The sequence below is a fragment of the Musca autumnalis genome, unplaced genomic scaffold (assembly GCF_047663935.1).
Source record: "Musca autumnalis isolate F117 unplaced genomic scaffold, ASM4766393v1 scaffold_2, whole genome shotgun sequence".
NCBI lineage: Eukaryota > Metazoa > Arthropoda > Insecta > Diptera > Muscidae > Musca > Musca autumnalis.
The window spans coordinates 246090331-246109616 of record NW_027411755.1 but is presented as its reverse complement, the minus strand read 5'-3'; the positions used below and the strand labels follow the sequence as shown (position 1 = coordinate 246109616).

Genomic DNA, 19286 nt, shown 5'->3' with positions numbered 1-19286 from the left:
TTGCCTCATTCCGTAATTTATCAAAAGCTTTCTGAAAGTCGATAAATACATATAAGATATAGTGGAGAACGACATTCGACACTTTGTTTGACTATTACGCGAAGGCTGTTGATGTCAACCACACATGATTTGTGGGGACGAAATCTAGCTTGCTCTGCTCGACACAGCTCAGGGTATGCTTTGTTGATCCTATGGTTTATAATGTAGCTTATAACCTTATTGATGGTGCATCTAGACAAATCTCCCTTATTTGGGACCTTTATTATAACGCTTTCTTTTATTTCCCCGTCTAGAGTACCGTTTTCCCAGAAGTTTGCGATGATGGAGTATAGGAGATTTGCGCTGACTAGAGGGTCAGCTGTCATCAGCTCTGCAGCTATATTATCCACTACAGCTGCTTTGTTGTTTTTTAATGCATTTATAGGGTGAACTACCTCGTTTATGGAGGGGATGTCGGTTTCCATGTTTTGGTTTTCACTGTGTGATTCGCAGTTACATTGGAGTTCGGTATCATTGGCCATATCGTTTGATAACAGTTCACTGTAGAAGCTTTTTCAGACAGCGATTTGTTTGTTTTTTGTCGTGATCAGGGTACCATCATCATCCCTGTTAGGTTTGACAGCTGTGAAAGGTCGGTTTGATAACAGCTTTGTGGCTTTGTATAAGTCACGGCTGCGATTTGTTTCACTTGCTCGCTGGGCTTCCGTTGCAATAGAATCGATGCGTTTCCGTTTATCTGTGCGGGCACTTTTCTTTACCTCGCGGTTTAATCTATTGTATTCATTTGTTTTCTCAATCTTTGCATTCCTCGTTTTTGCAAAATTTATTGCTTTTTTAGGAAGTTTTCTGTCTTCTATTCTAGTCCAATTTTCATCTGAAATCCAGGGCTTCCTTTTACTGTTGGCATATCCAATGTTGTTCTTGGCTGATGTTAGATATAGACCTCTGACAGTACTCCATGACGTTCGGTGTTCAGCGGCGATGTTGTTGAGGGCGTCTCTTAATGGGTTTGCAAATGCGATGCAACTTCCCTCATTTTTAGACGTTCAATATCGAATTTCCGTAAATGCTTGTCGTCGTTCTTTATTGAAGCTATTTTTAAACGGACGGTTGCAATAAGAAGATGATGATCACTTCCTAAATTCGCTCCCCTTTTGGTTCGTACGTCGAGTAAAGAGCCTCTCCATTTCCTGCTTATCAAAATATGATCGATTTGGTTTTCCGTGTGGTAGTCCGGTGATATCCAAGTTACTGTAGGTATTCTTTTATGCGGAACGAGCGTACTTCCAATCAGAAGATTGTGCGTAGAACCTGTTTCTGCAAGAAGTTTACCATTCTCAGTTAAACGTCCGACTCCATGGGTACCCATTACATTTTGGAGATTGCTGTCGTCTACGCCAACTTGGGCATCAAAATCTCCCATAAGCATAACTATATCGCCTCGCCGTATATTTGTCAGTACTGAATTAAAGCTATTATAAAATTCTTCTTTGACCGCAAGTTCGGCTGCTTCTGTAGGCGCATAGCATTGTATTATAGTCATGTTTCTGGCCTTCGTCCTGAACCGAGCTTCAATAATGCGATCTGTATGAAGCTTCCAATCCAACATCGCTTTTTGTGGATACCTGGATAGTGAGAGGACAACACCACTGGCTCTAGCTTGGCCTTTCGGTCTTCCGGAGAATAAAAGTGTGAATTTGTTGTTAGTTGGGAATTCACCTTGCTCTGGCCAACGTGTTTCTGCTAGGCCCAAAATTTCTATTTTGTATAATGAACATTCCATGTTCCAATTTGTATCCATGATTTCATGCCAAAAGTCGTCATCTGATTGATCAATTGATTTATGTTTCTTGTTGTGGTTTCATTAATCATAGTGGTTTAAGATGAGCAACAGATTAGGCTGCCGCATCCGATTCTGCTGGGCTGCTGACTAAACCATACAGACATGCTGTGTATGCAGTGACTTACTACCGTAAGCCATGATGCACGCCGTTGACTAATATTGGCTCCTCCGCCGTCTGCAACTCGACGTACGCCTGCCCATACACGTAGCAGTTACATTAACCTTTATACCACAGATTATGATGTGATAAGCCTAATGAAGTGGTTTGTTACGAAGTATTCTCTCCGGTCTGTTTGGTACGCGGGAGGTATTTGATTTCCCTCCTACCACCCATGACTGAGAGCCGTTGGCCTTCCGCCACCTGCGACGCGTTCTCTAGGGGTTACAGCCTCCCCCGAGAGGTTATACTGAATGTTTAACATGCTGTATAGATGTTTGAGTTTGATTTCGGAGCATAGTTTACTTACTTAAAGATGTTACTTTGGACAAAATCCGTTTCAGAGTCACTTGTTTTTTTTTCGTGAGCAAGTCCATGCTTTCTCACACAATTTCTACGGTGACCAACAAAAATGGCTGGTTAGCACCATAATACTCTAGTTACACTTAACCGGATTAACCCAGTGGTTTTGGGTTTCAAATGTCAATTCCATAGCTCAAACGTCAAATAAATCCTCATGAAGTGAGTTAACCAGGCAAAAAACTTTAATGTAAGACCCATTCCTTCAGTTACTCAGTTCAACACTGTGGTGCATTCATCCAAATCAAATTTATTATTCATTATTCATAACGTCAACAATCGTTAAGATAAATTCCTCAAAAGTTTTGATATTTTTGTCGACATGTTCCTATTAAATAAAAGAAAAATCTATGAGGAAAAATGTGGAGAACAATCCAATTATGGCATTTTTATACAAAAAAAAACACTATTTACCTTCAATTATCTTCTTTATGACAATTCAGAAGTCATTAATATACAATTAAACTAAATCGAATTCAACTTTTTCTTGCACTATTTTCTTATGCGGCGGACTATTTGAGTGACACTACTGTCGATTACTGTTAACGCAGAAATTAATTACGTCAATATTAAATAACATATATTCTTTTCTACAAAAAAAAAAGAAGTAAAGAACAGCGCCACTCTATTTTTTAATAAATTCATGTCGTTGACATTAAACAATTAAAATTTAAATTAAAGGTTAAAAGTGTTGATTTATCTTTTCACCCTCTTCGTGTGAAGTGTGAGGTGCTTAGAATTATTTTAAATGGGTGTAAATGGACCGTCATCATAATTTGTGTTTTTATTACCGCTATAATGGACTGCTGCTGTTGGTTGATATTGATGTTGGTGTTATGTGTGGCTATTGTTGTAGATATTTAAGTAATTAATAATAAATTAAAAAAAAAAACACAATTTTAAATGAAGTTCAAGCCCAACTAAGAAAACGAAGAAAAAACACACATGAACAGCAGCAGCCGGCGCAAAAACCCAGACCGTCAAAGAGTAGTGACAGTGATTATTTAATGGAGTCGCATTTAACGCAATTCAATTGAAAAATATTCTATTCTACACATGCATATGAATGGAAAAACTATTTACGCATAAATGTACCACAAAAGAGATAAAAACGGCATATGGACAATGCTTTGATAGGAACAGGAAAAAATTTTAAATCGAACTTTATCATTGAATGTTGACTTAATCTATATGTGACCCTTGGACAACTTTTTTCTTAGGACGACAAAATAAAGAATAACAAGTAAAACAGAATACATAAATGTGTAGGGTAAATGCAGGTTATAATCACTAGATCTGTTCCTTTACTTTTGAAAATGGTAAAACCGGTAAAAGTAGTAAAAGTTGAAACTGCTCCCATATGAATTGTATTGTGTCTGAAGTAAAGGAACGCTTTTCGAGTAAAAAGAAATAAAACGTAAAAGAACAGAGCTACTTTCTCGGCAGTGTAGGACGCTTATCAGTCAATAATAAGATGCCCTACTACAACATATTCTAATTATCTTCGATATGAATTATTTAAAACTATTGGTCGCGATTAGCTTTGAGAAAACTCTTAACTTATGTTGGGGGTAGGCGGAAAAGTTTCAGGTGAACAATTAAACTTCCTAAAGATTCTCATATTATTTTTATACGATTGAAATTTCTTGGAAAAGGAAAAAGACACCAGAAGAAGCGGGCCTACATAAATGTCCCATGAAAAAAATCCGACGACGACACACACTGTCACGACCGTGGCCAAAAAATGGTAAAAACCAAGTATTTCGGAATACAAATTTATTGATGGTAATTGATAGAAAAACTTTTATTTATTATTTATGAAAGTTTTTATACCCTCAGCATTTATGCTAACGAGGGTATATACACTTTCATACGGGCAAAATGTGCCTCATCGAAATAATGGTTTTAGACCCCAAGTATGTTTGGACGAAATGTGTTTCAGACAATTTGGAGTCGATTGAGCAATGTCCGTCCGTCTGTCTGTCTGGCTGGAGCGCACGATAACTCTCGAACGGATAAACCGATTCGGTTCAAATTTTGGCTTTCGTAATATTTTGCCCAAACTTAGTTTAAGTTAGAAGATGGGCTATATCGGTCGACTCCTTCCGGTACCTCCCCCACAAATGTTCGGAAAATTTGTGCGAACGATAGCTCTTGAAGGGAGTAACCGATTTGGTCCAAACTTTGCCTATTGTGAAATGTGTACCAGACTTAAATAAGGTTTTAATATGAACTCAATCGATTCACTCCTTCGGGTACCTCCCACACAAAATTTCGGAAAAGTTCAGTTTAGGACCTGCTCTCGAATCGCTTTGATTTTTGTTGTAACATCTTGTATTCACTGCCCCCCATACGACGGTACAAGTTTCATTAGGGGCAAGTCCATACTTCCTGAGAAAATAGCCTGAAAAATACAAAAAAAAACTATAACACCGTGTGTAGTGGTTAGAGCGCTAGATAACTCTCGAACGGATCTGCCGATTCGGTCCAAAATTTGACCTTCGTCATATTTGGTCCAAACTTAACCTAAGTTCGAAGATAAGCCATATCGGTACACTCCTTCAGGTACCTCCCCCACAAAAGTTCAAAATGTTCGGAAAAAATGTGCGCACGATAAGTCTTGAAGAGAGTGACCGATGTGGTCCATACATTACGCACCCTAATATGTCTACCAGATGTATATCAGTTTTGAATATGGATTATATTTGTCCACTCCTTTGCGTACCTCCCACACAAAATTTCGGATAAGTTCACTTTAAGACCTGCTCTCGAATCACTTTTATTTCTGTTGAAGCAACATGCTTTCGCTGCCTCAATTACGACGGTAAAAGTTTTTTCAGGGGCAAGTCCATTCTTCTTGATAAAACTTCCTGAAAGGTGTAAAAACCATAGCACCATATGTAGTCGCTGGAGAGCACCATAACTCTCGAACTGATCAACCGATTTGGTCCAAAATTTGGCTTTCGTCATATTTTGTCCGAACTTAGTCTCACTTCGAATATGGGCAACAACTTCCGGTACTTCCCCCTCAATATTTAAAAAATTTCACTAAAAATGCAAAATGGAATACACGATGTCTCTCGAATGGGGCAACCAATTTGTTCAAAACTTTGGGTCTCCTAATATATTGTCCAAATTTAGTTTAACTTCCAAGTGACCGATATCGCTTTTCTGGTCCAAAATTTATGCGATGACCCACTGAAATGACTAGTGGGCGCGATATCTATCAAAAATAAGATCAACTTTCGTAATGACTATGTCGGTTCATTCCTTTAAGTACCTCCCCGCAACACTTTTGAATTTTAATCCTAATCCACATTTTTGTCGGCAAGTTCAAATGTCCAAATAGGGCCACAAAATTTTGAAAAGACTCTAAATACATTCGATCTGTCCGTAGATGATAGTTTAAATTCAGATAGGCCTACTTGTTTTGACGTATTTTCCATTTTTCCGTTCCCGAACTATCTCAAAAAACTTTTGTGTGAGAAACATTTTTTTACAGTTCTCTCTTTTACGAGTTTTACTATTAAAAAGTACGGGAACGAAGTTAGAGTATACTCAGCGATCCCACAGAATTGTCTCTGCATTTGCTTTTCTCCCTCACGTACACTGTGGAAGACCTCCTTAGGCATCTTCTACACTATAAAAGACTTCTTAAGGCATTCTATATTCGATAGAAGACCTCTTAAGGTGTATTCTATTCTATAGAAGACCTCCTAAAACGTCTTGTATATTGTAGAAGACCTTTCAAGGCAGTCTCAATACTATAGTATACCTCTTGCGACGTCTTCTATAATACAGAAAACCTCTAAAGGGGTATTCAGTACTATATACGATTTTGAAGGTGACTTTTATTTGATAGAAGACCTCTTAAGGCGTCTTCTATTCGAGAGAAGACCCGTTAAGTTGTCTTCTATTAGATATAAGATCTCCTATGGTTTATTCTATTCGATATAAGACCTATTCGATATTAGACTTAAGGAGTCTTCTATATTATAGAAGAGCTCTTAAAGTCTGTTCTATACTACAGAAGACCTCTTAAAGCGACATCTATACTGTAGAAGATATCTTAAGACGGCTTCTATACTATAGAACAATGCTCCAAAGGCATATTTTATGCTATAAAATACCTCTTAAGGCGTCTTCTATTCCATACTAGACCTCCTAGGTCTGCTTCTATTCTATCGAAGACTTCTTCTTCGTCTTCTATTCTACAGAAAACCTCTTAAAGTATCTTCTATTCTAAGAACCTCTCTTAAGGCGTCTTCTATACCATGGAAGACATGTTAAGGCGTCTTCTATACGATGCCTTTTAATAAGAAGGCCTCTTAAGGTGTATTCTATACCACAGAAGACCTTTTAAGGCGTCTTCCATACCATAGGAAACCTCTTATAGCGTCTTCTATGCTACAGACGACCTCTAAATGTGCCTTCTATTCGATAGAAAACCTCCTTTCACCATGTAGGACCCCTTAAGACTTCTTCTATACCATGGAAAACCTGTAAAAGCGTCTTCTATATCATAGAAGTCCAGTTAAGGCGTCTTCTATACCAAAGAAGACCTAATAAGGCGTCTTATATGCCATGGAAAGCCTGCTAAGGCGTCTTCTTCATAGAAGACCTGCGAAGGCATCGTCTATACCGTAGAAGTGCTGTTAAGGCGTCTTCTATATCATACAAGATCTCTTAAATAGCCAACCATACTGCAGAAGACGTTCTTCTACACCATAAAAACATCTTAGGGCGTCTTCTATACCGTGGAAGACCTGTTAAGGTGTCTTCTATACAAAATAAGTCCTCTTAAGGCGTATTGAATAGTATAGAAGACCTCTTAGGACGGCTTCTATACCATTAAGGATCCATTCTATACCGTGGAAGACCTGCTATGGCGTCTTCTATACAATAGAAGACCTCGTAGGGCGTCTCCTATACCATAGAGGGCATCTTAAAGCGTCTTCTAAACCATAGAGGACCTGCTAAGGTGTCTTTTATACCATAGAAGTCCTGTAAAGTTGTCTTCTATACCATAAGGTACGTCTTAAGGCGTCTTCTATAACAAGGAAGACACGTTAAGACGTCTTCTATACCGTAGAAGTGTTGTTAGGGCGTAATCTATACCATAGAAGACCTCTTAAATAGCTTACCATACTGCAAAATACCTTTCATGGCTTCTTCTATACCATAAAATCCGTCTTAAGGCGTCTTCTTTACCGTGGAAGACCTATTAAGGTGTCTTCTATACAATAGAAGGCCTCTTAGGACGTCTTCTAAACCATAGATGGCTTAAAGTGACTTCTATGCCATGGAGGACCTGTTAAGGTGTCTTTTATACCATAGAAGTCCTGTTAAGGCGTCTTCTATACCATAAGATACCTCTTAATACGTCTTCTATACCATAGAGGACCCGTTAAGGCGTCTTCTATACCGTAGAAGTCCTGTTAAGGGGCTTTTATACAACAGAGGTCCTCTTAAGGCTTATTGTATAGCGTAGAATACCTCTTCTAAGGGATAATTTAGGGGGACTTCTAAAATATAAAAAACATCTTAAGGGGTCTCCAATAATATAGAATACATTTAAGGGCGTTTTTTTTACCTTGGAAGACCTGTTACATACATACGTTAAGAAGAACCTCATCAGCGTGATAAGCGAAAATTGGGCTAAAACGCATTTTTTACTCGAAAGTATCCGACCTTTTTGAACTATTCCTTTATATCCCCAATTAAAAACACAAAAATAAAAATTTTATCTGATGTCGTGCAATACCACAAATCTACGTAGTTAATTCAATAAACATAAAAAATGCACAATGGGTTCTATAAATATATACAACAAATGATTGTTTTGCAACAATTGCATTGGAAGTAATGTTTTATTCATAAAATAAACTTGATTTTATTGCACTTTTCGGAGCTAAAGTAAATTGTGTGTAAACACTGGTTGGCTAATTCAATGAACAGTGACTTCAAATTTTAGTGTACGTCACTAAAAAATACTAATCAAACCACTGTTTTGCAAAAATATTTACACTTTATTTGTTTATTCCATTTTCTTGTTATTGTTGAATTTTGACTATTGACCCCATCCAACTTGGCCCCATCCATAATAAACATCTATATTTTTATGGTAGCTCTCAAGTAAGTCACCTATCAAAAGTGTGTGTGTGTGTTTCATTATGAGTGTATGCGTCAGTCTGTATTGAAGTACTAAGTAATTTTGCTTCAATTAAAAAAAAAAACAACCAACAATCTGACTTCTAGGGCCGCATAGAACGAGCCGATGTCAGATTACTTTTAAATCTGTCATAAAGACTGCTAATTGCTGTCTTCGTCGTCATCTGGACGATGACGGTGACGACGACGACGTCTTACGTCTCCCTCCTCCTCTTTGCAAATGTCATTAGAATGTATAAAGATTTAAAACAATTTCTCCATTGACAATTTTTTATTTGCTTTGCAGATCCATTAACAGACTAACTGGCGGAAAAGCAGATACAGCTGCGCACAATTACACCAATCACCATCACCTACCAAAAAAGGAACAACAACAACACCACCACCAGTAGCAGCATTAAAATGCCACACCGTTCTTCGACAATGATTTTGAAAAGTACCCGCAAATATGTGAAATACATTTATTTTGTCCTTGGCATTGTGCTGATAATTTTGGGCAGCTTTTGCCTGATATATTCAAAGCCCTTTACGGAGAGGTTTATAGATAGTGTAAGTATGAAACAACAACAACATCTATAATTTAATAAAGCAATTTAAATATTTTTATTAATTGTTTGTTTCTCCTTCTTCCCATTTAGCAAATGGTCTTACGTCCCGGTGGCGAATTAACCAAATTTTGGGCCACTCCCGATGTCAATGTTTCAGTGGATTTTTATTTTTTCAACTGGACAAATTCCCAGCAATTCTACGATATGTCCAAGAAACCAAAAGTGAATCAAGTGGGTCCATTTAGTTACATTGAAGTGCCGTACAAGAAAGTCTTCAGATGGCATGAGAAGAATCACACCATGGATTATGCCAAAATCCATTATTATCATCTGGATGCGTCGCGTTCGAAGTTGGCATTGAACGATACATTGGTGTCGATAAATGCCCTATTGGCGGTAAGTTCACATCCATTAAAAGAATTTTTATAAGTTTTGCGAAAAAACCCAAGCAAAAAAGGACCGATAGTCGTATCCTCAGCCTTTGACGACAAAAAATATAAAATAGCCGGAATGGTGGAGCTAACTAAATGTCCTATGAACAGATCCCAAAATTAAAAAAATTAAATTTTCGTAGATGGCTTTTACACTATAGAAGACCTATTAAAGCGTTTTCTATACCATAAAATACCTCTTAAAGCGTCTTCTATACCATTGAGGACCTCCTAAGGCGCCTTCTATACCATAGAAGACCTCTTAAAATGTCTTCAATAACATTGAGGAACTCTAAAAGCATGTTCCATGCCATAGAAGATCTCTTACGGCGCCGTCTATTAAAACCTCTTATGGCGTACTCTATGCTGTAGAATACCCCCTAAAGCACCTTCTGTACCATAGAAGACCTCTTAAGGAGTCTTCTATACCATAGTAGACGTTTTAAGACATCTTCTATACTGTAGAAGACCTCTTTAGGCGTCTTCTATACTGCAGAATACCTCATAAGGAGTCTTCTATAAGGTTTTTTCTTTACCTTTGAGGACCTTTTAAGCCGTCTTCTATACCATTGGGGACCTTTTAAGGCGTCTTCTTTACAATAAAGACCTCTTAAGTCATCTTAAGGCGACTTCTATACCATTGAGGACCTCTTCTATACTATAGAAGACCTCTTAAAGCGTCCTCTATACCTAGAAGACCTCTTAAGGAGTCTTCTATACCTAGAAGACCTCTTAAGGAGTCTTCTATACCTAGAAGACCTCATAAGGTGTCTTCTATACCTAGAATACCTCTTAAGGAGTCTTCTATACCTAGAAGACCTCTTAAGGTGTCTTCTATACTATAGAAGACCTCTTAAGGTGTTTTCTATACCATAGAAGACCTCTTCAAACGTCTTCTACACCATAGAAGACTTCTTAAGGTGTCCTCTATACCATAGAAGACCTCTTAAGGTGTCTTCTATGCCATCGAAGACCTCTTAAGGTGTCTTCTATACCATAGAAGACCCCTTAAGGAGTCTTCTATACCACAGCAGACTTTTTAAGGCGTCTTCTATACTGTAGGAGACCTCTTAAGGTGTCTTTTATGTCATCCTTACCATTGAGGACCTTTTAAGGCGTCTTCTTCACAATAAAGACCTCTTAAGTCGTCTTCTATACCATAGAGGACGTCTTAAGGCAACTTCTATACCATTGAGGACCTCTTCTATACCACAGAAGACCGTTTAAGGCGTCTTCTATACCATTGAGGACCTCTAACGGCGTCCCCTATACCACAGAAGACCTCTTAAGGTGTCTTCTATACCCTAGAATATCTGTTAAGGTGTCTTCTATATCATAGAAGATCTCTTAAGGCGCCTTCTACACCACAGAAGACTTCTTAAGGCCTCTCCTATACCATAGAAGATCTTTTAAGGTGTCTCCTATGCCATAGAAGATCTTTTAAGGTGTCTTCTATAACATAGAAGACCTTCTAAGGCGTCTAGAAGCTCTCTTCTTTCGAAAGGGTCTATAGAAGCTCCCTTCTTTCGAAAGGGTCTATAGAAGCTCCCTTCTTTCGAAAGGGTCTATAGAAGCTCCCTTCTTTCGAAAGGGTCTATAGAAGCACCCTTTCTTTTCGAAAGGGTCTTTAGAAGCACCCTTTCTTTTCGCAAGGGTCTTTAGAAGCACCCTTTCTTTTCGAAAGGGTCTTTAGAAGCACCCTTTCTTTCATAAAGGGTCTTTAGAAGCACCCTTTCTTTTCGCAAGGGTCTTTAGAAGCACCCTTTCTTTTCGAAAGGGTCTTTAGAAGCACCCTTTCTTTTCGAGAGGGTCTTTAGAAGCACCCTTTCTTTTCGAGAGGGTCTTTAGAAGCACCCTTTCTTTCATAAAGGGTCTTTAGAAGCACCCTCTCTTTTCGAAAGGGTCTATAGAAGCACCCTTTCTTTTCGAAAGGGTCTTTAGAAGCACCCTTTCTTTTCGAAATGGTCTTTAGAAGCACCCTTTCTTTTCGAAAGGGTCTTTAGAAGCACCCTTTCTTTTCGAAAGGGTCTTTAGAAGAACCCTTTCTTTTCGAAAAGGTCTTTAGAAGCACCCTTTCTTTTCGAAAGGGTCTTTAGAAGCATCCTTTCTTTTCGAAAGGGTCTTAAGAAGCACCTTTTCTTTTCGAAAGGGTCTTTAGAAGCACCCTTTCTTTTCGAAAGGGTCTTTAGAAGCACCCTTTCTTTTCGAAAGGGTCTTTAGAAACACCCTTTCTTTTCGAAAGGGTCTTTAGAAGCACCCTTTCTTTTCAAAAGGGTCTTTAGAAGCACCCTTTCTTTTCGAAAGGGTCTTTAGAAGCACCCTTTCTTTTCGAAAGGGTCTTTAGAAACACCCTTTCTTTTCGAAAGGGTCTTTAGAAGCACCCTTTCTTTTCGAAAGGGTCTTTAGAAGCACCCTTTCTTTTCGAAAGGGTCTTTAGAAGCACCCTTTCTTTTCGAAAGGGTCTTTAGAAGCACCCTTTCTTTTCGAAAGGGTCTTTAGAAGCACCCTTTCTTTTCGAAAGGGTCTTTAGAAGCACCCTTTCTTTTCGAAAGGGTCTTTAGAAGCACCCTTTCTTTTCGAAAGGGTCTTTAGAAGCACCCTTTCTTTTCGAAAGGGTCTTTAGAAGCACCCTTTCTTTTCGAAAGGGTCTTTAGAAGCACCCTTTCTTTTCGAAAGGGTCTTTAGAAGCACCCTTTCTTTTCGAAAGGGTCTTTAGAAGCACCCTTTCTTTTCGAAAGGGTCTTTAGAAGCACCCTTTCTTTTCGAAAGGTTCTTTAGAAGCACCCTTTCTTTTCGAAAGGGTCTTTAGAAACACCCTTTCTTTTCGAAAGGGTCTTTAGAAGCACCCTTTCTTTTCGAAAGGGTCTTTAGAAGCACCCTTTAGAAGCACCCTTTCTTTTCGAAAGGGTCTTTAGAAGCACCCTTTCTTTTCGAAAGGGTCTTTAGAAGCACCCTTTCTTTTCGAAAGGGTCTTTAGAAGCACCCTTTCTTTTCGAAAGGGTCTTTAGAAGCACCCTTTCTTTTCGAAAGGGTCTTTAGAAGCACCCTTTAGAAGCACCCTTTCTTTTCGAAAGGGTCTTTAGAAGCACCCTTTCTTTTCGAAAGGGTCTTTAGAAGCACCCTTTCTTTTCGAAAGGGTCTTTAGAAGCACCCTTTCTCTTCGAAAGGGTCTTTAGAAGCACCCTTTCTTTTCGAAAGGGTCTTTAGAAGCACCCTTTCTTTTCGAAAGGGTCTTTAGAAGCACCCTTTCTTTTCGAAAGAGTCTTTAGAAGCACTCTTTCTTTTCGAAAGGGTCTTTAGAAGCACCCTTTCTTTTCGAAAGGGTCTTTAGAAGCACCCTTTCTTTTCGAAAGGGTCTTTAGAAGCACCCTTTCTTTTCGAAAGGGTCTTTAGAAGCACCCTTTCTTTTCGAAAGGGTCTTTAGAAGCACCCTTTCTTCTCGAAAGGGTCTTTAGAAGCACCCTTTCTTCTCGAAAGGGTCTTTAGAAGCACCCTTTCTTTTCGAAAGGGTCTTTAGAAGCACCCTTTCTTTTCGAAAGGGTCTTTAGAAGCACCCTTTCATTCCGAAAGGGTCTATAGGAGCACCCTTTCTTTTCGAAAGGGTCTTTAGAAGCACCCTTTCTTTTCGAAAGGGTCTTTAGAAGCACCCTTTCTTTTCGAAAGGGTCTTTAGAAGCACCCTTTCTTTTCGAAAGGGTCTTTAGAAGCACCCTTTCTTTTCGAAAGGGTCTTTAGAAGCACCCTTTCTCTTCGAAAGGGTCTTTAGAAGCACCCTTTCTTTTCGAAAGGGTCTTTAGAAGCACCCTTTCTTTTCGAAAGGGTCTTTAGAAGCACCCTTTCTTTTCGAAAGAGTCTTTAGAAGCACTCTTTCTTTTCGAAAGGGTCTTTAGAAGCACCCTTTCTTTTCGAAAGGGTCTTTAGAAGCACCCTTTCTTTTCGAAAGGGTCTTTAGAAGCACCCTTTCTTTTCGAAAGGGTCTTTAGAAGCACCCTTTCTTTTCGAAAGGATCTTTAGAAGCACCCTTTCTTTTCGAAAGGGTCTTTAGAAGCACTCTTTCTTTTCGAAAGGATCTTTAGAAGCACCCTTTCTTTTCGAAAGGGTCTTTAGAAGCACTCTTTCTTTTCGAAAGGGTCTTTAGAAGCACCCTTTCTTTTCGAAAGGGTCTTTAGAAGCACCCTTTCTTTTCGAAAGGGTCTTTAGAAGCACCCTTTCTTTTCGAAAGGGTCTTTAGAAGCACCCTTTCTTTTCGAAAGGGTCTTTAGAAGCACCCTTTCTTTTCGAAAGGGTCTTTAGAAGCACCCTTTCTTTTCGAAAGGGTCTTTAGAAGCACCCTTTCTCTGCGAAAGGGTCTTTAGAAGCACCCATTCTCTTCGAAAGGGTCTTTAGATGCACCCATTCTTTTCGAAAGGGTCTTTAGAAGCACTCTTTCTTTTCGAAGGGGTCTTTAGAAGCACCCTTTCTTTTCGAAAGGGTCTATAGAAGCACCCTTTCTTTTCGAAAGGGTCTTTAGAAGCACCCTTTCTTTCAGAAAGGGTCTATAAAAGCCACCTTTCTTTCAGGAATGGTCTATAGAAGCACCCTTTCTTTCAGGAATGGTCTATAGAAGCACCCTTTCTTCCATAAAGGGTCTATAGAAACACCCTTAAGGAGTTCTTAATTAGAAGACATTCTTTAGAGTTTCTCAATACATAGAAGACCTCCTATTAAGTTCTCCATATTTCCAATGGTTCAAAACACTACGGTGGTCAGAGTTCAACATGATTTGTCGATCATAACAAGTTTTTCAATACTTTTATTGTTTTTTCATTAAATTTTTTAGGGTGCTGCTGCAAAATCCAGACATTGGCCTTATCTGATGCGCACAGTTATCGATATGGCCTTGAAATTCTACAAGAATGGTGCTGTTTGGACGCGGACTGCTGATGAATTCTTTTTTAAAGGTTTTAATGATGATATTGTCAATCTCTTGGCCGTACTGCCAGCATCTTTGCGGTCCAATTTGGGTTTGTTTATGCCATGGGATCGGATTGGCTATGCCTATGCTGTAAGTAAAAGAAAAACTAAAGATTTTCAAAACTTCTCTAATTTTTTTCTATTTTCTTTTTCAGCGCAATGGTTCCACCGACTTTTTGGGTGAGCACAGCATGTACACCGGTGTGGATGATAAGTCCAAAATGGGACAACTTGTCCAGTGGAAGGGTAAAAATTATACTGACGCCTTTCGTCAAGGTTGCAATGGTATCCACGGATCACCGGGTGAATTTCAACGGACCAGTTTGAAAAAATACGAATCAATTGAATATTTCTTTACCGACTTTTGTCGACCGGTCACGGCAGATTATGATAGCGAAGTATATTTTAAAGGTGTTAAGGGTTATCGTTACAAAATTTCCCCCAGTGTCTTTGATAATGGCACCATGTATCCCGAATCGAAATGTTATTGTGATGGTGAATGTATGCCCTATGGTGTTTTCAATATTAGCAGCTGTTATTATGGCCTACCGTTGCTGATATCGAAACCACATTTTCTCGATGCTGATCCGTTTTATGCTGAGCAGGTGGAGGGTATGGCACCAAATAGAACGGCCCATGAAACATATATTATATTGGAACCGAGGACGGGTCTCATGTTGAATTTGATTGGCCGCTTGCAGTTGAATGTTTATATAAGGCCAACAACACATATAAGGTGAGTTGTTCATGCATTTTTTGAGATATATGTATTAGCGTGGATTATTTAACAATAATTTTGACATATATTAGCATGGATTTTTTACTAATATTTTTGAGACATATTAGCGTGGATTTTTTATTTGACTAATATTTTTTGAGGCATATTAGCGTGGATTTTTAGGAATATTTTTTGAGGCATATTGGCGTGGATTTTTAAGAATATTTTTTGAGGCATATTAGCGTGGATTTTTTACTACTATTTTTTGAGGCATATTAGCGTGGATTTTTTACTACTATTTTTGGAGGCATATTAGCGTGGATTTTTTACTAATATTTTTTGAGGCATATTAGCGTGGATTTTTTACTAATATTTTTTGAGGTATATAAACGTGGATTTTTAAGAATATTTTTTGAGGCATATTAGCGTGGATTTTTACTAATTTTTTTGAGGCATATTAGCGTGTATTTTTTACTAATATTTTTTGAGGCATATTAGCGTGGATTTTTTACTACTATTTTTTGAGGCATATTAGCGTGGATTTTTTACTAATATTTTTGAGGCATATTAGCATGGATTTTTTTACTAATATTTTTTGAGGCATATTAGCGTGGATTTTTTACTACTATTTTTTGAGGCATATTAGCGTGGATTTTTAAGAATATTTTTGAGGCATATTAGCGTGGATTTTTTAACAATATTTTTGAGATATATTAGCGTCGATTTTTACTAATATTTTTGAGGCATATTAGCGTGGATTTTTCACTAATATTTTTAAGACATATTAGCGTGGATTTTTTACTAATATTTTTGAGACATATTAGCGTGGATTTTTTACTAATATTGTTAGAGCGTAAATTTATTAGTAATAATTTATGAGGCATATTAGCGTGGATTTTTTACTAATATTATTTGGGGCATATTAGGGTGGATTTTTCACTAATATTTTTTGAGACATATTAGCGTAGATTTTTTACTAATATTTTTGAGACATATTAGCGTGGATTTTTTACTAATATTTTTGAGACATATTAGCGCGGATTTTTTACTAATATTTTTGAGACATATTAGCGCGGATTTTTTACTAATATTTTTGAGACATATTAGCGTGGATTTTTTACTAATATTTTTGAGACAAATTATAGTGGATTTTTTACTAATATTTTTGAGACATATTAGCGCGGATTTTTTACTAATATTTTTGAGACATAATAGCGTGGATTTTTATTTTACTAATATTTTTTGAGGCATATTAGCGTGGATTTTTTGCTAATATTTTTGAGGCATATTAGCGTGGATTTTTTACTAATATTTTTGAGACATATTAGCGTGGATTTTTTACTAATATTTTTTGAGGCATATTAGCGTGGATTTTTTAACAATATTTTTCAGACATATTAGCGTGGATTTTTTACTAATATTTTTGAGACATATTAGCGCGGATTTTTTACTAATATTTTTGAGACATATTAGCGCGGATTTTTTACTAATATTTTTGAGACATATTAGCGTGGATTTTTTACTAATATTTTTGAGACAAATTATAGTGGATTTTTTACTAATATTTTTTGAGACATATTAGCGCGGATTTTTTACTAATATTTTTGAGACATATTAGCGAGGATTTTTTACTAATATTTTTGAGACATATTAGCGAGGATTTTTTACTAATATTATTTGGGGCATATTAGCGTGGATTTTTCACTAATATTTTTGAGATATATTAGCGTGGATATTTTACTAATATTTTTGAGATATATTAGCGTGGATATTTTACTAATATTTTTGAGATATATTAGCGTGGATTTTTTACTAATATTTTTGAGAAATATTAGCGTGAATTTTTTACTAATATTTTTGAGACATATTAGCGTGGATTTTTTGCTAATATTTTTGAGACACATTAGCGTGGATTTTTTACTAATATTTTTGAGACATATTAGCGCGGATTTTTTACTAATATTTTTGAGACATATTAGCGTGGATTTTTTACTAATATTTTTGAGATATATTAGCGTGGATATTTTACTAATATTTTTGAGATATATTAGCGTGGATATTTTACTAATATTTTTGAGACATATTAGCGTGGATTTTTTACTAATATTTTTGAGACATATTAGCGTGGATTTTTTACTAATATTTTTGAGACATATTAGCGTGGATATTTTACTAATATTTTTGAGACATATTAGCGTGGATTTTTTACTAATATTTTTGAGACATATTAGCGTGGATTTTTTACTAATATTTTTGAGAAATATTAGCGTGAATTTTTTACTAATATTTTTGAGACATATTAGCGTGGATTTTTTACTAATATTTTTGAGACACATTAGCGTGGATTTTTTACTAATATTTTTGAGACATATTAGCGCGGATTTTTTACTAATATTTTTGAGACATATTAGCGTTGATTTTTTACTAATGTTATTTGGGGCATATTAGCGTGGATTTTTCACTAATATTTTTGAGATATATTAGCGTGGATATTTTACTAATATTTTTGAGATATATTAGCGTGAATATTTTACTAATATTTTTGAGATATATTAGCGTGGATATTTTACTAATATTTTTGAGACATATTAGCGTGGATTTTTTACTAATATTGTTAGAGCGTAAATTTATTAGTAATAATTTATGAGGCATATTAGCGTGGATTTTTTACTAATATTATTTGGGGCATATTAGGGTGGATTTTTCACTAATATTTTTTGAGACATATTAGCGTAGATTTTTTACTAATATTTTTGAGACATATTAGCGTGGATTTTATACTAATATTTTTGAGACATATTAGCGTGGATTTTTTACTAATATTATTTGGGGCATATTAGGGTGGATTTTTCACTAATATTTTTTGAGACATATTAGCGTAGATTTTTTACTAATATTTTTGAGACATATTAGCGTGGATTTTATACTAATATTTTTGAGACATATTAGCGTGGATTTTTTACTAATATTTTTGAGACATATTAGCGTGGATTTTTTACTAATATTGTTAGAGCGTAAATTTATTAGTAATAATTTATGAGGCATATTAGCGTGGATTTTTTACTAATATTATTTGGGGCATATTAGGGTGGATTTTTCACTAATATTTTTTGAGACATATTAGCGTAGATTTTTTACTAATATTTTTGAGACATATTAGCGTGGATTTTTTACTAATATTTTTGAGACATATTAGCGCGGATTTTTTACTAATATTTTTGAGACATATTAGCGCGGATTTTTTACTAATATTTTTGAGACATATTAGCGTGGATTTTTTACTAATATTTTTGAGACAAATTATAGTGGATTTTTTACTAATATTTTTGAGACATATTAGCGCGGATTTTTTACTAATATTTTTGAGACATAATAGCGTGGATTTTTATTTTACTAATATTTTTTGAGGCATATTAGCGTGGATTTTTTGCTAATATTTTTGAGGCATATTAGCGTGGATTTTTTACTAATATTTTTGAGACATATTAGCGTGGATTTTTTACTAATATTTTTTGAGGCATATTAGCGTGGATTTTTTAACAATATTTTTCAGACATATTAGCGTGGATTTTTTACTAATATTTCTGAGGCACATTAGCGTGGATTTTTTACTAATATTTTTGAGACATATTAGCGCGGATTTTTTACTAATATTTTTGAGACATATTAGCGAGGATTTTTTACTAATATTATTTGGGGCATATTAGCGTGGATTTTTCACTAATATTTTTGAGATATATTAGCGTGGATATTTTACTAATATTTTTGAGATATATTAGCGTGGATATTTTACTAATATTTTTGAGATATATTAGCGTGGATTTTTTACTAATATTTTTGAGAAATATTAGCGTGAATTTTTTACTAATATTTTTGAGACATATTAGCGTGGATTTTTTACTAATATTTTTGAGACACATTAGCGTGGATTTTTTACTAATATTTTTGAGACATATTAGCGCGGATTTTTTACTAATATTTTTGAGACATATTAGCGTGGATTTTTTACTAATATTTTTGAGATATATTAGCGTGGATATTTTACTAATATTTTTGAGATATATTAGCGTGGATATTTTACTAATATTTTTGAGATATATTAGCGT

General features: G+C 36.0%; 1 protein-coding gene across 2 annotated transcripts in view; it reads left to right on the top strand.

The window, feature by feature from the left end:
- Nucleotides 1–19286, top strand: part of LOC141395433 (protein peste-like) — an 86971-nt gene that overhangs the window by 63104 nt on the left and 4581 nt on the right. For both annotated transcript variants that reach the window (XM_073971286.1, XM_073971285.1), the window contains exons 2-5: nucleotides 8818–9080; nucleotides 9170–9475; nucleotides 14329–14553; nucleotides 14618–15198. In XM_073971286.1, coding sequence (XP_073827387.1) covers nucleotides 8934–9080; nucleotides 9170–9475; nucleotides 14329–14553; nucleotides 14618–15198 — 1259 coding nt within the window. In that variant the 5' untranslated portion in view covers nucleotides 8818–8933. The remainder of the gene's footprint in view (nucleotides 1–8817; nucleotides 9081–9169; nucleotides 9476–14328; nucleotides 14554–14617; nucleotides 15199–19286) is intronic.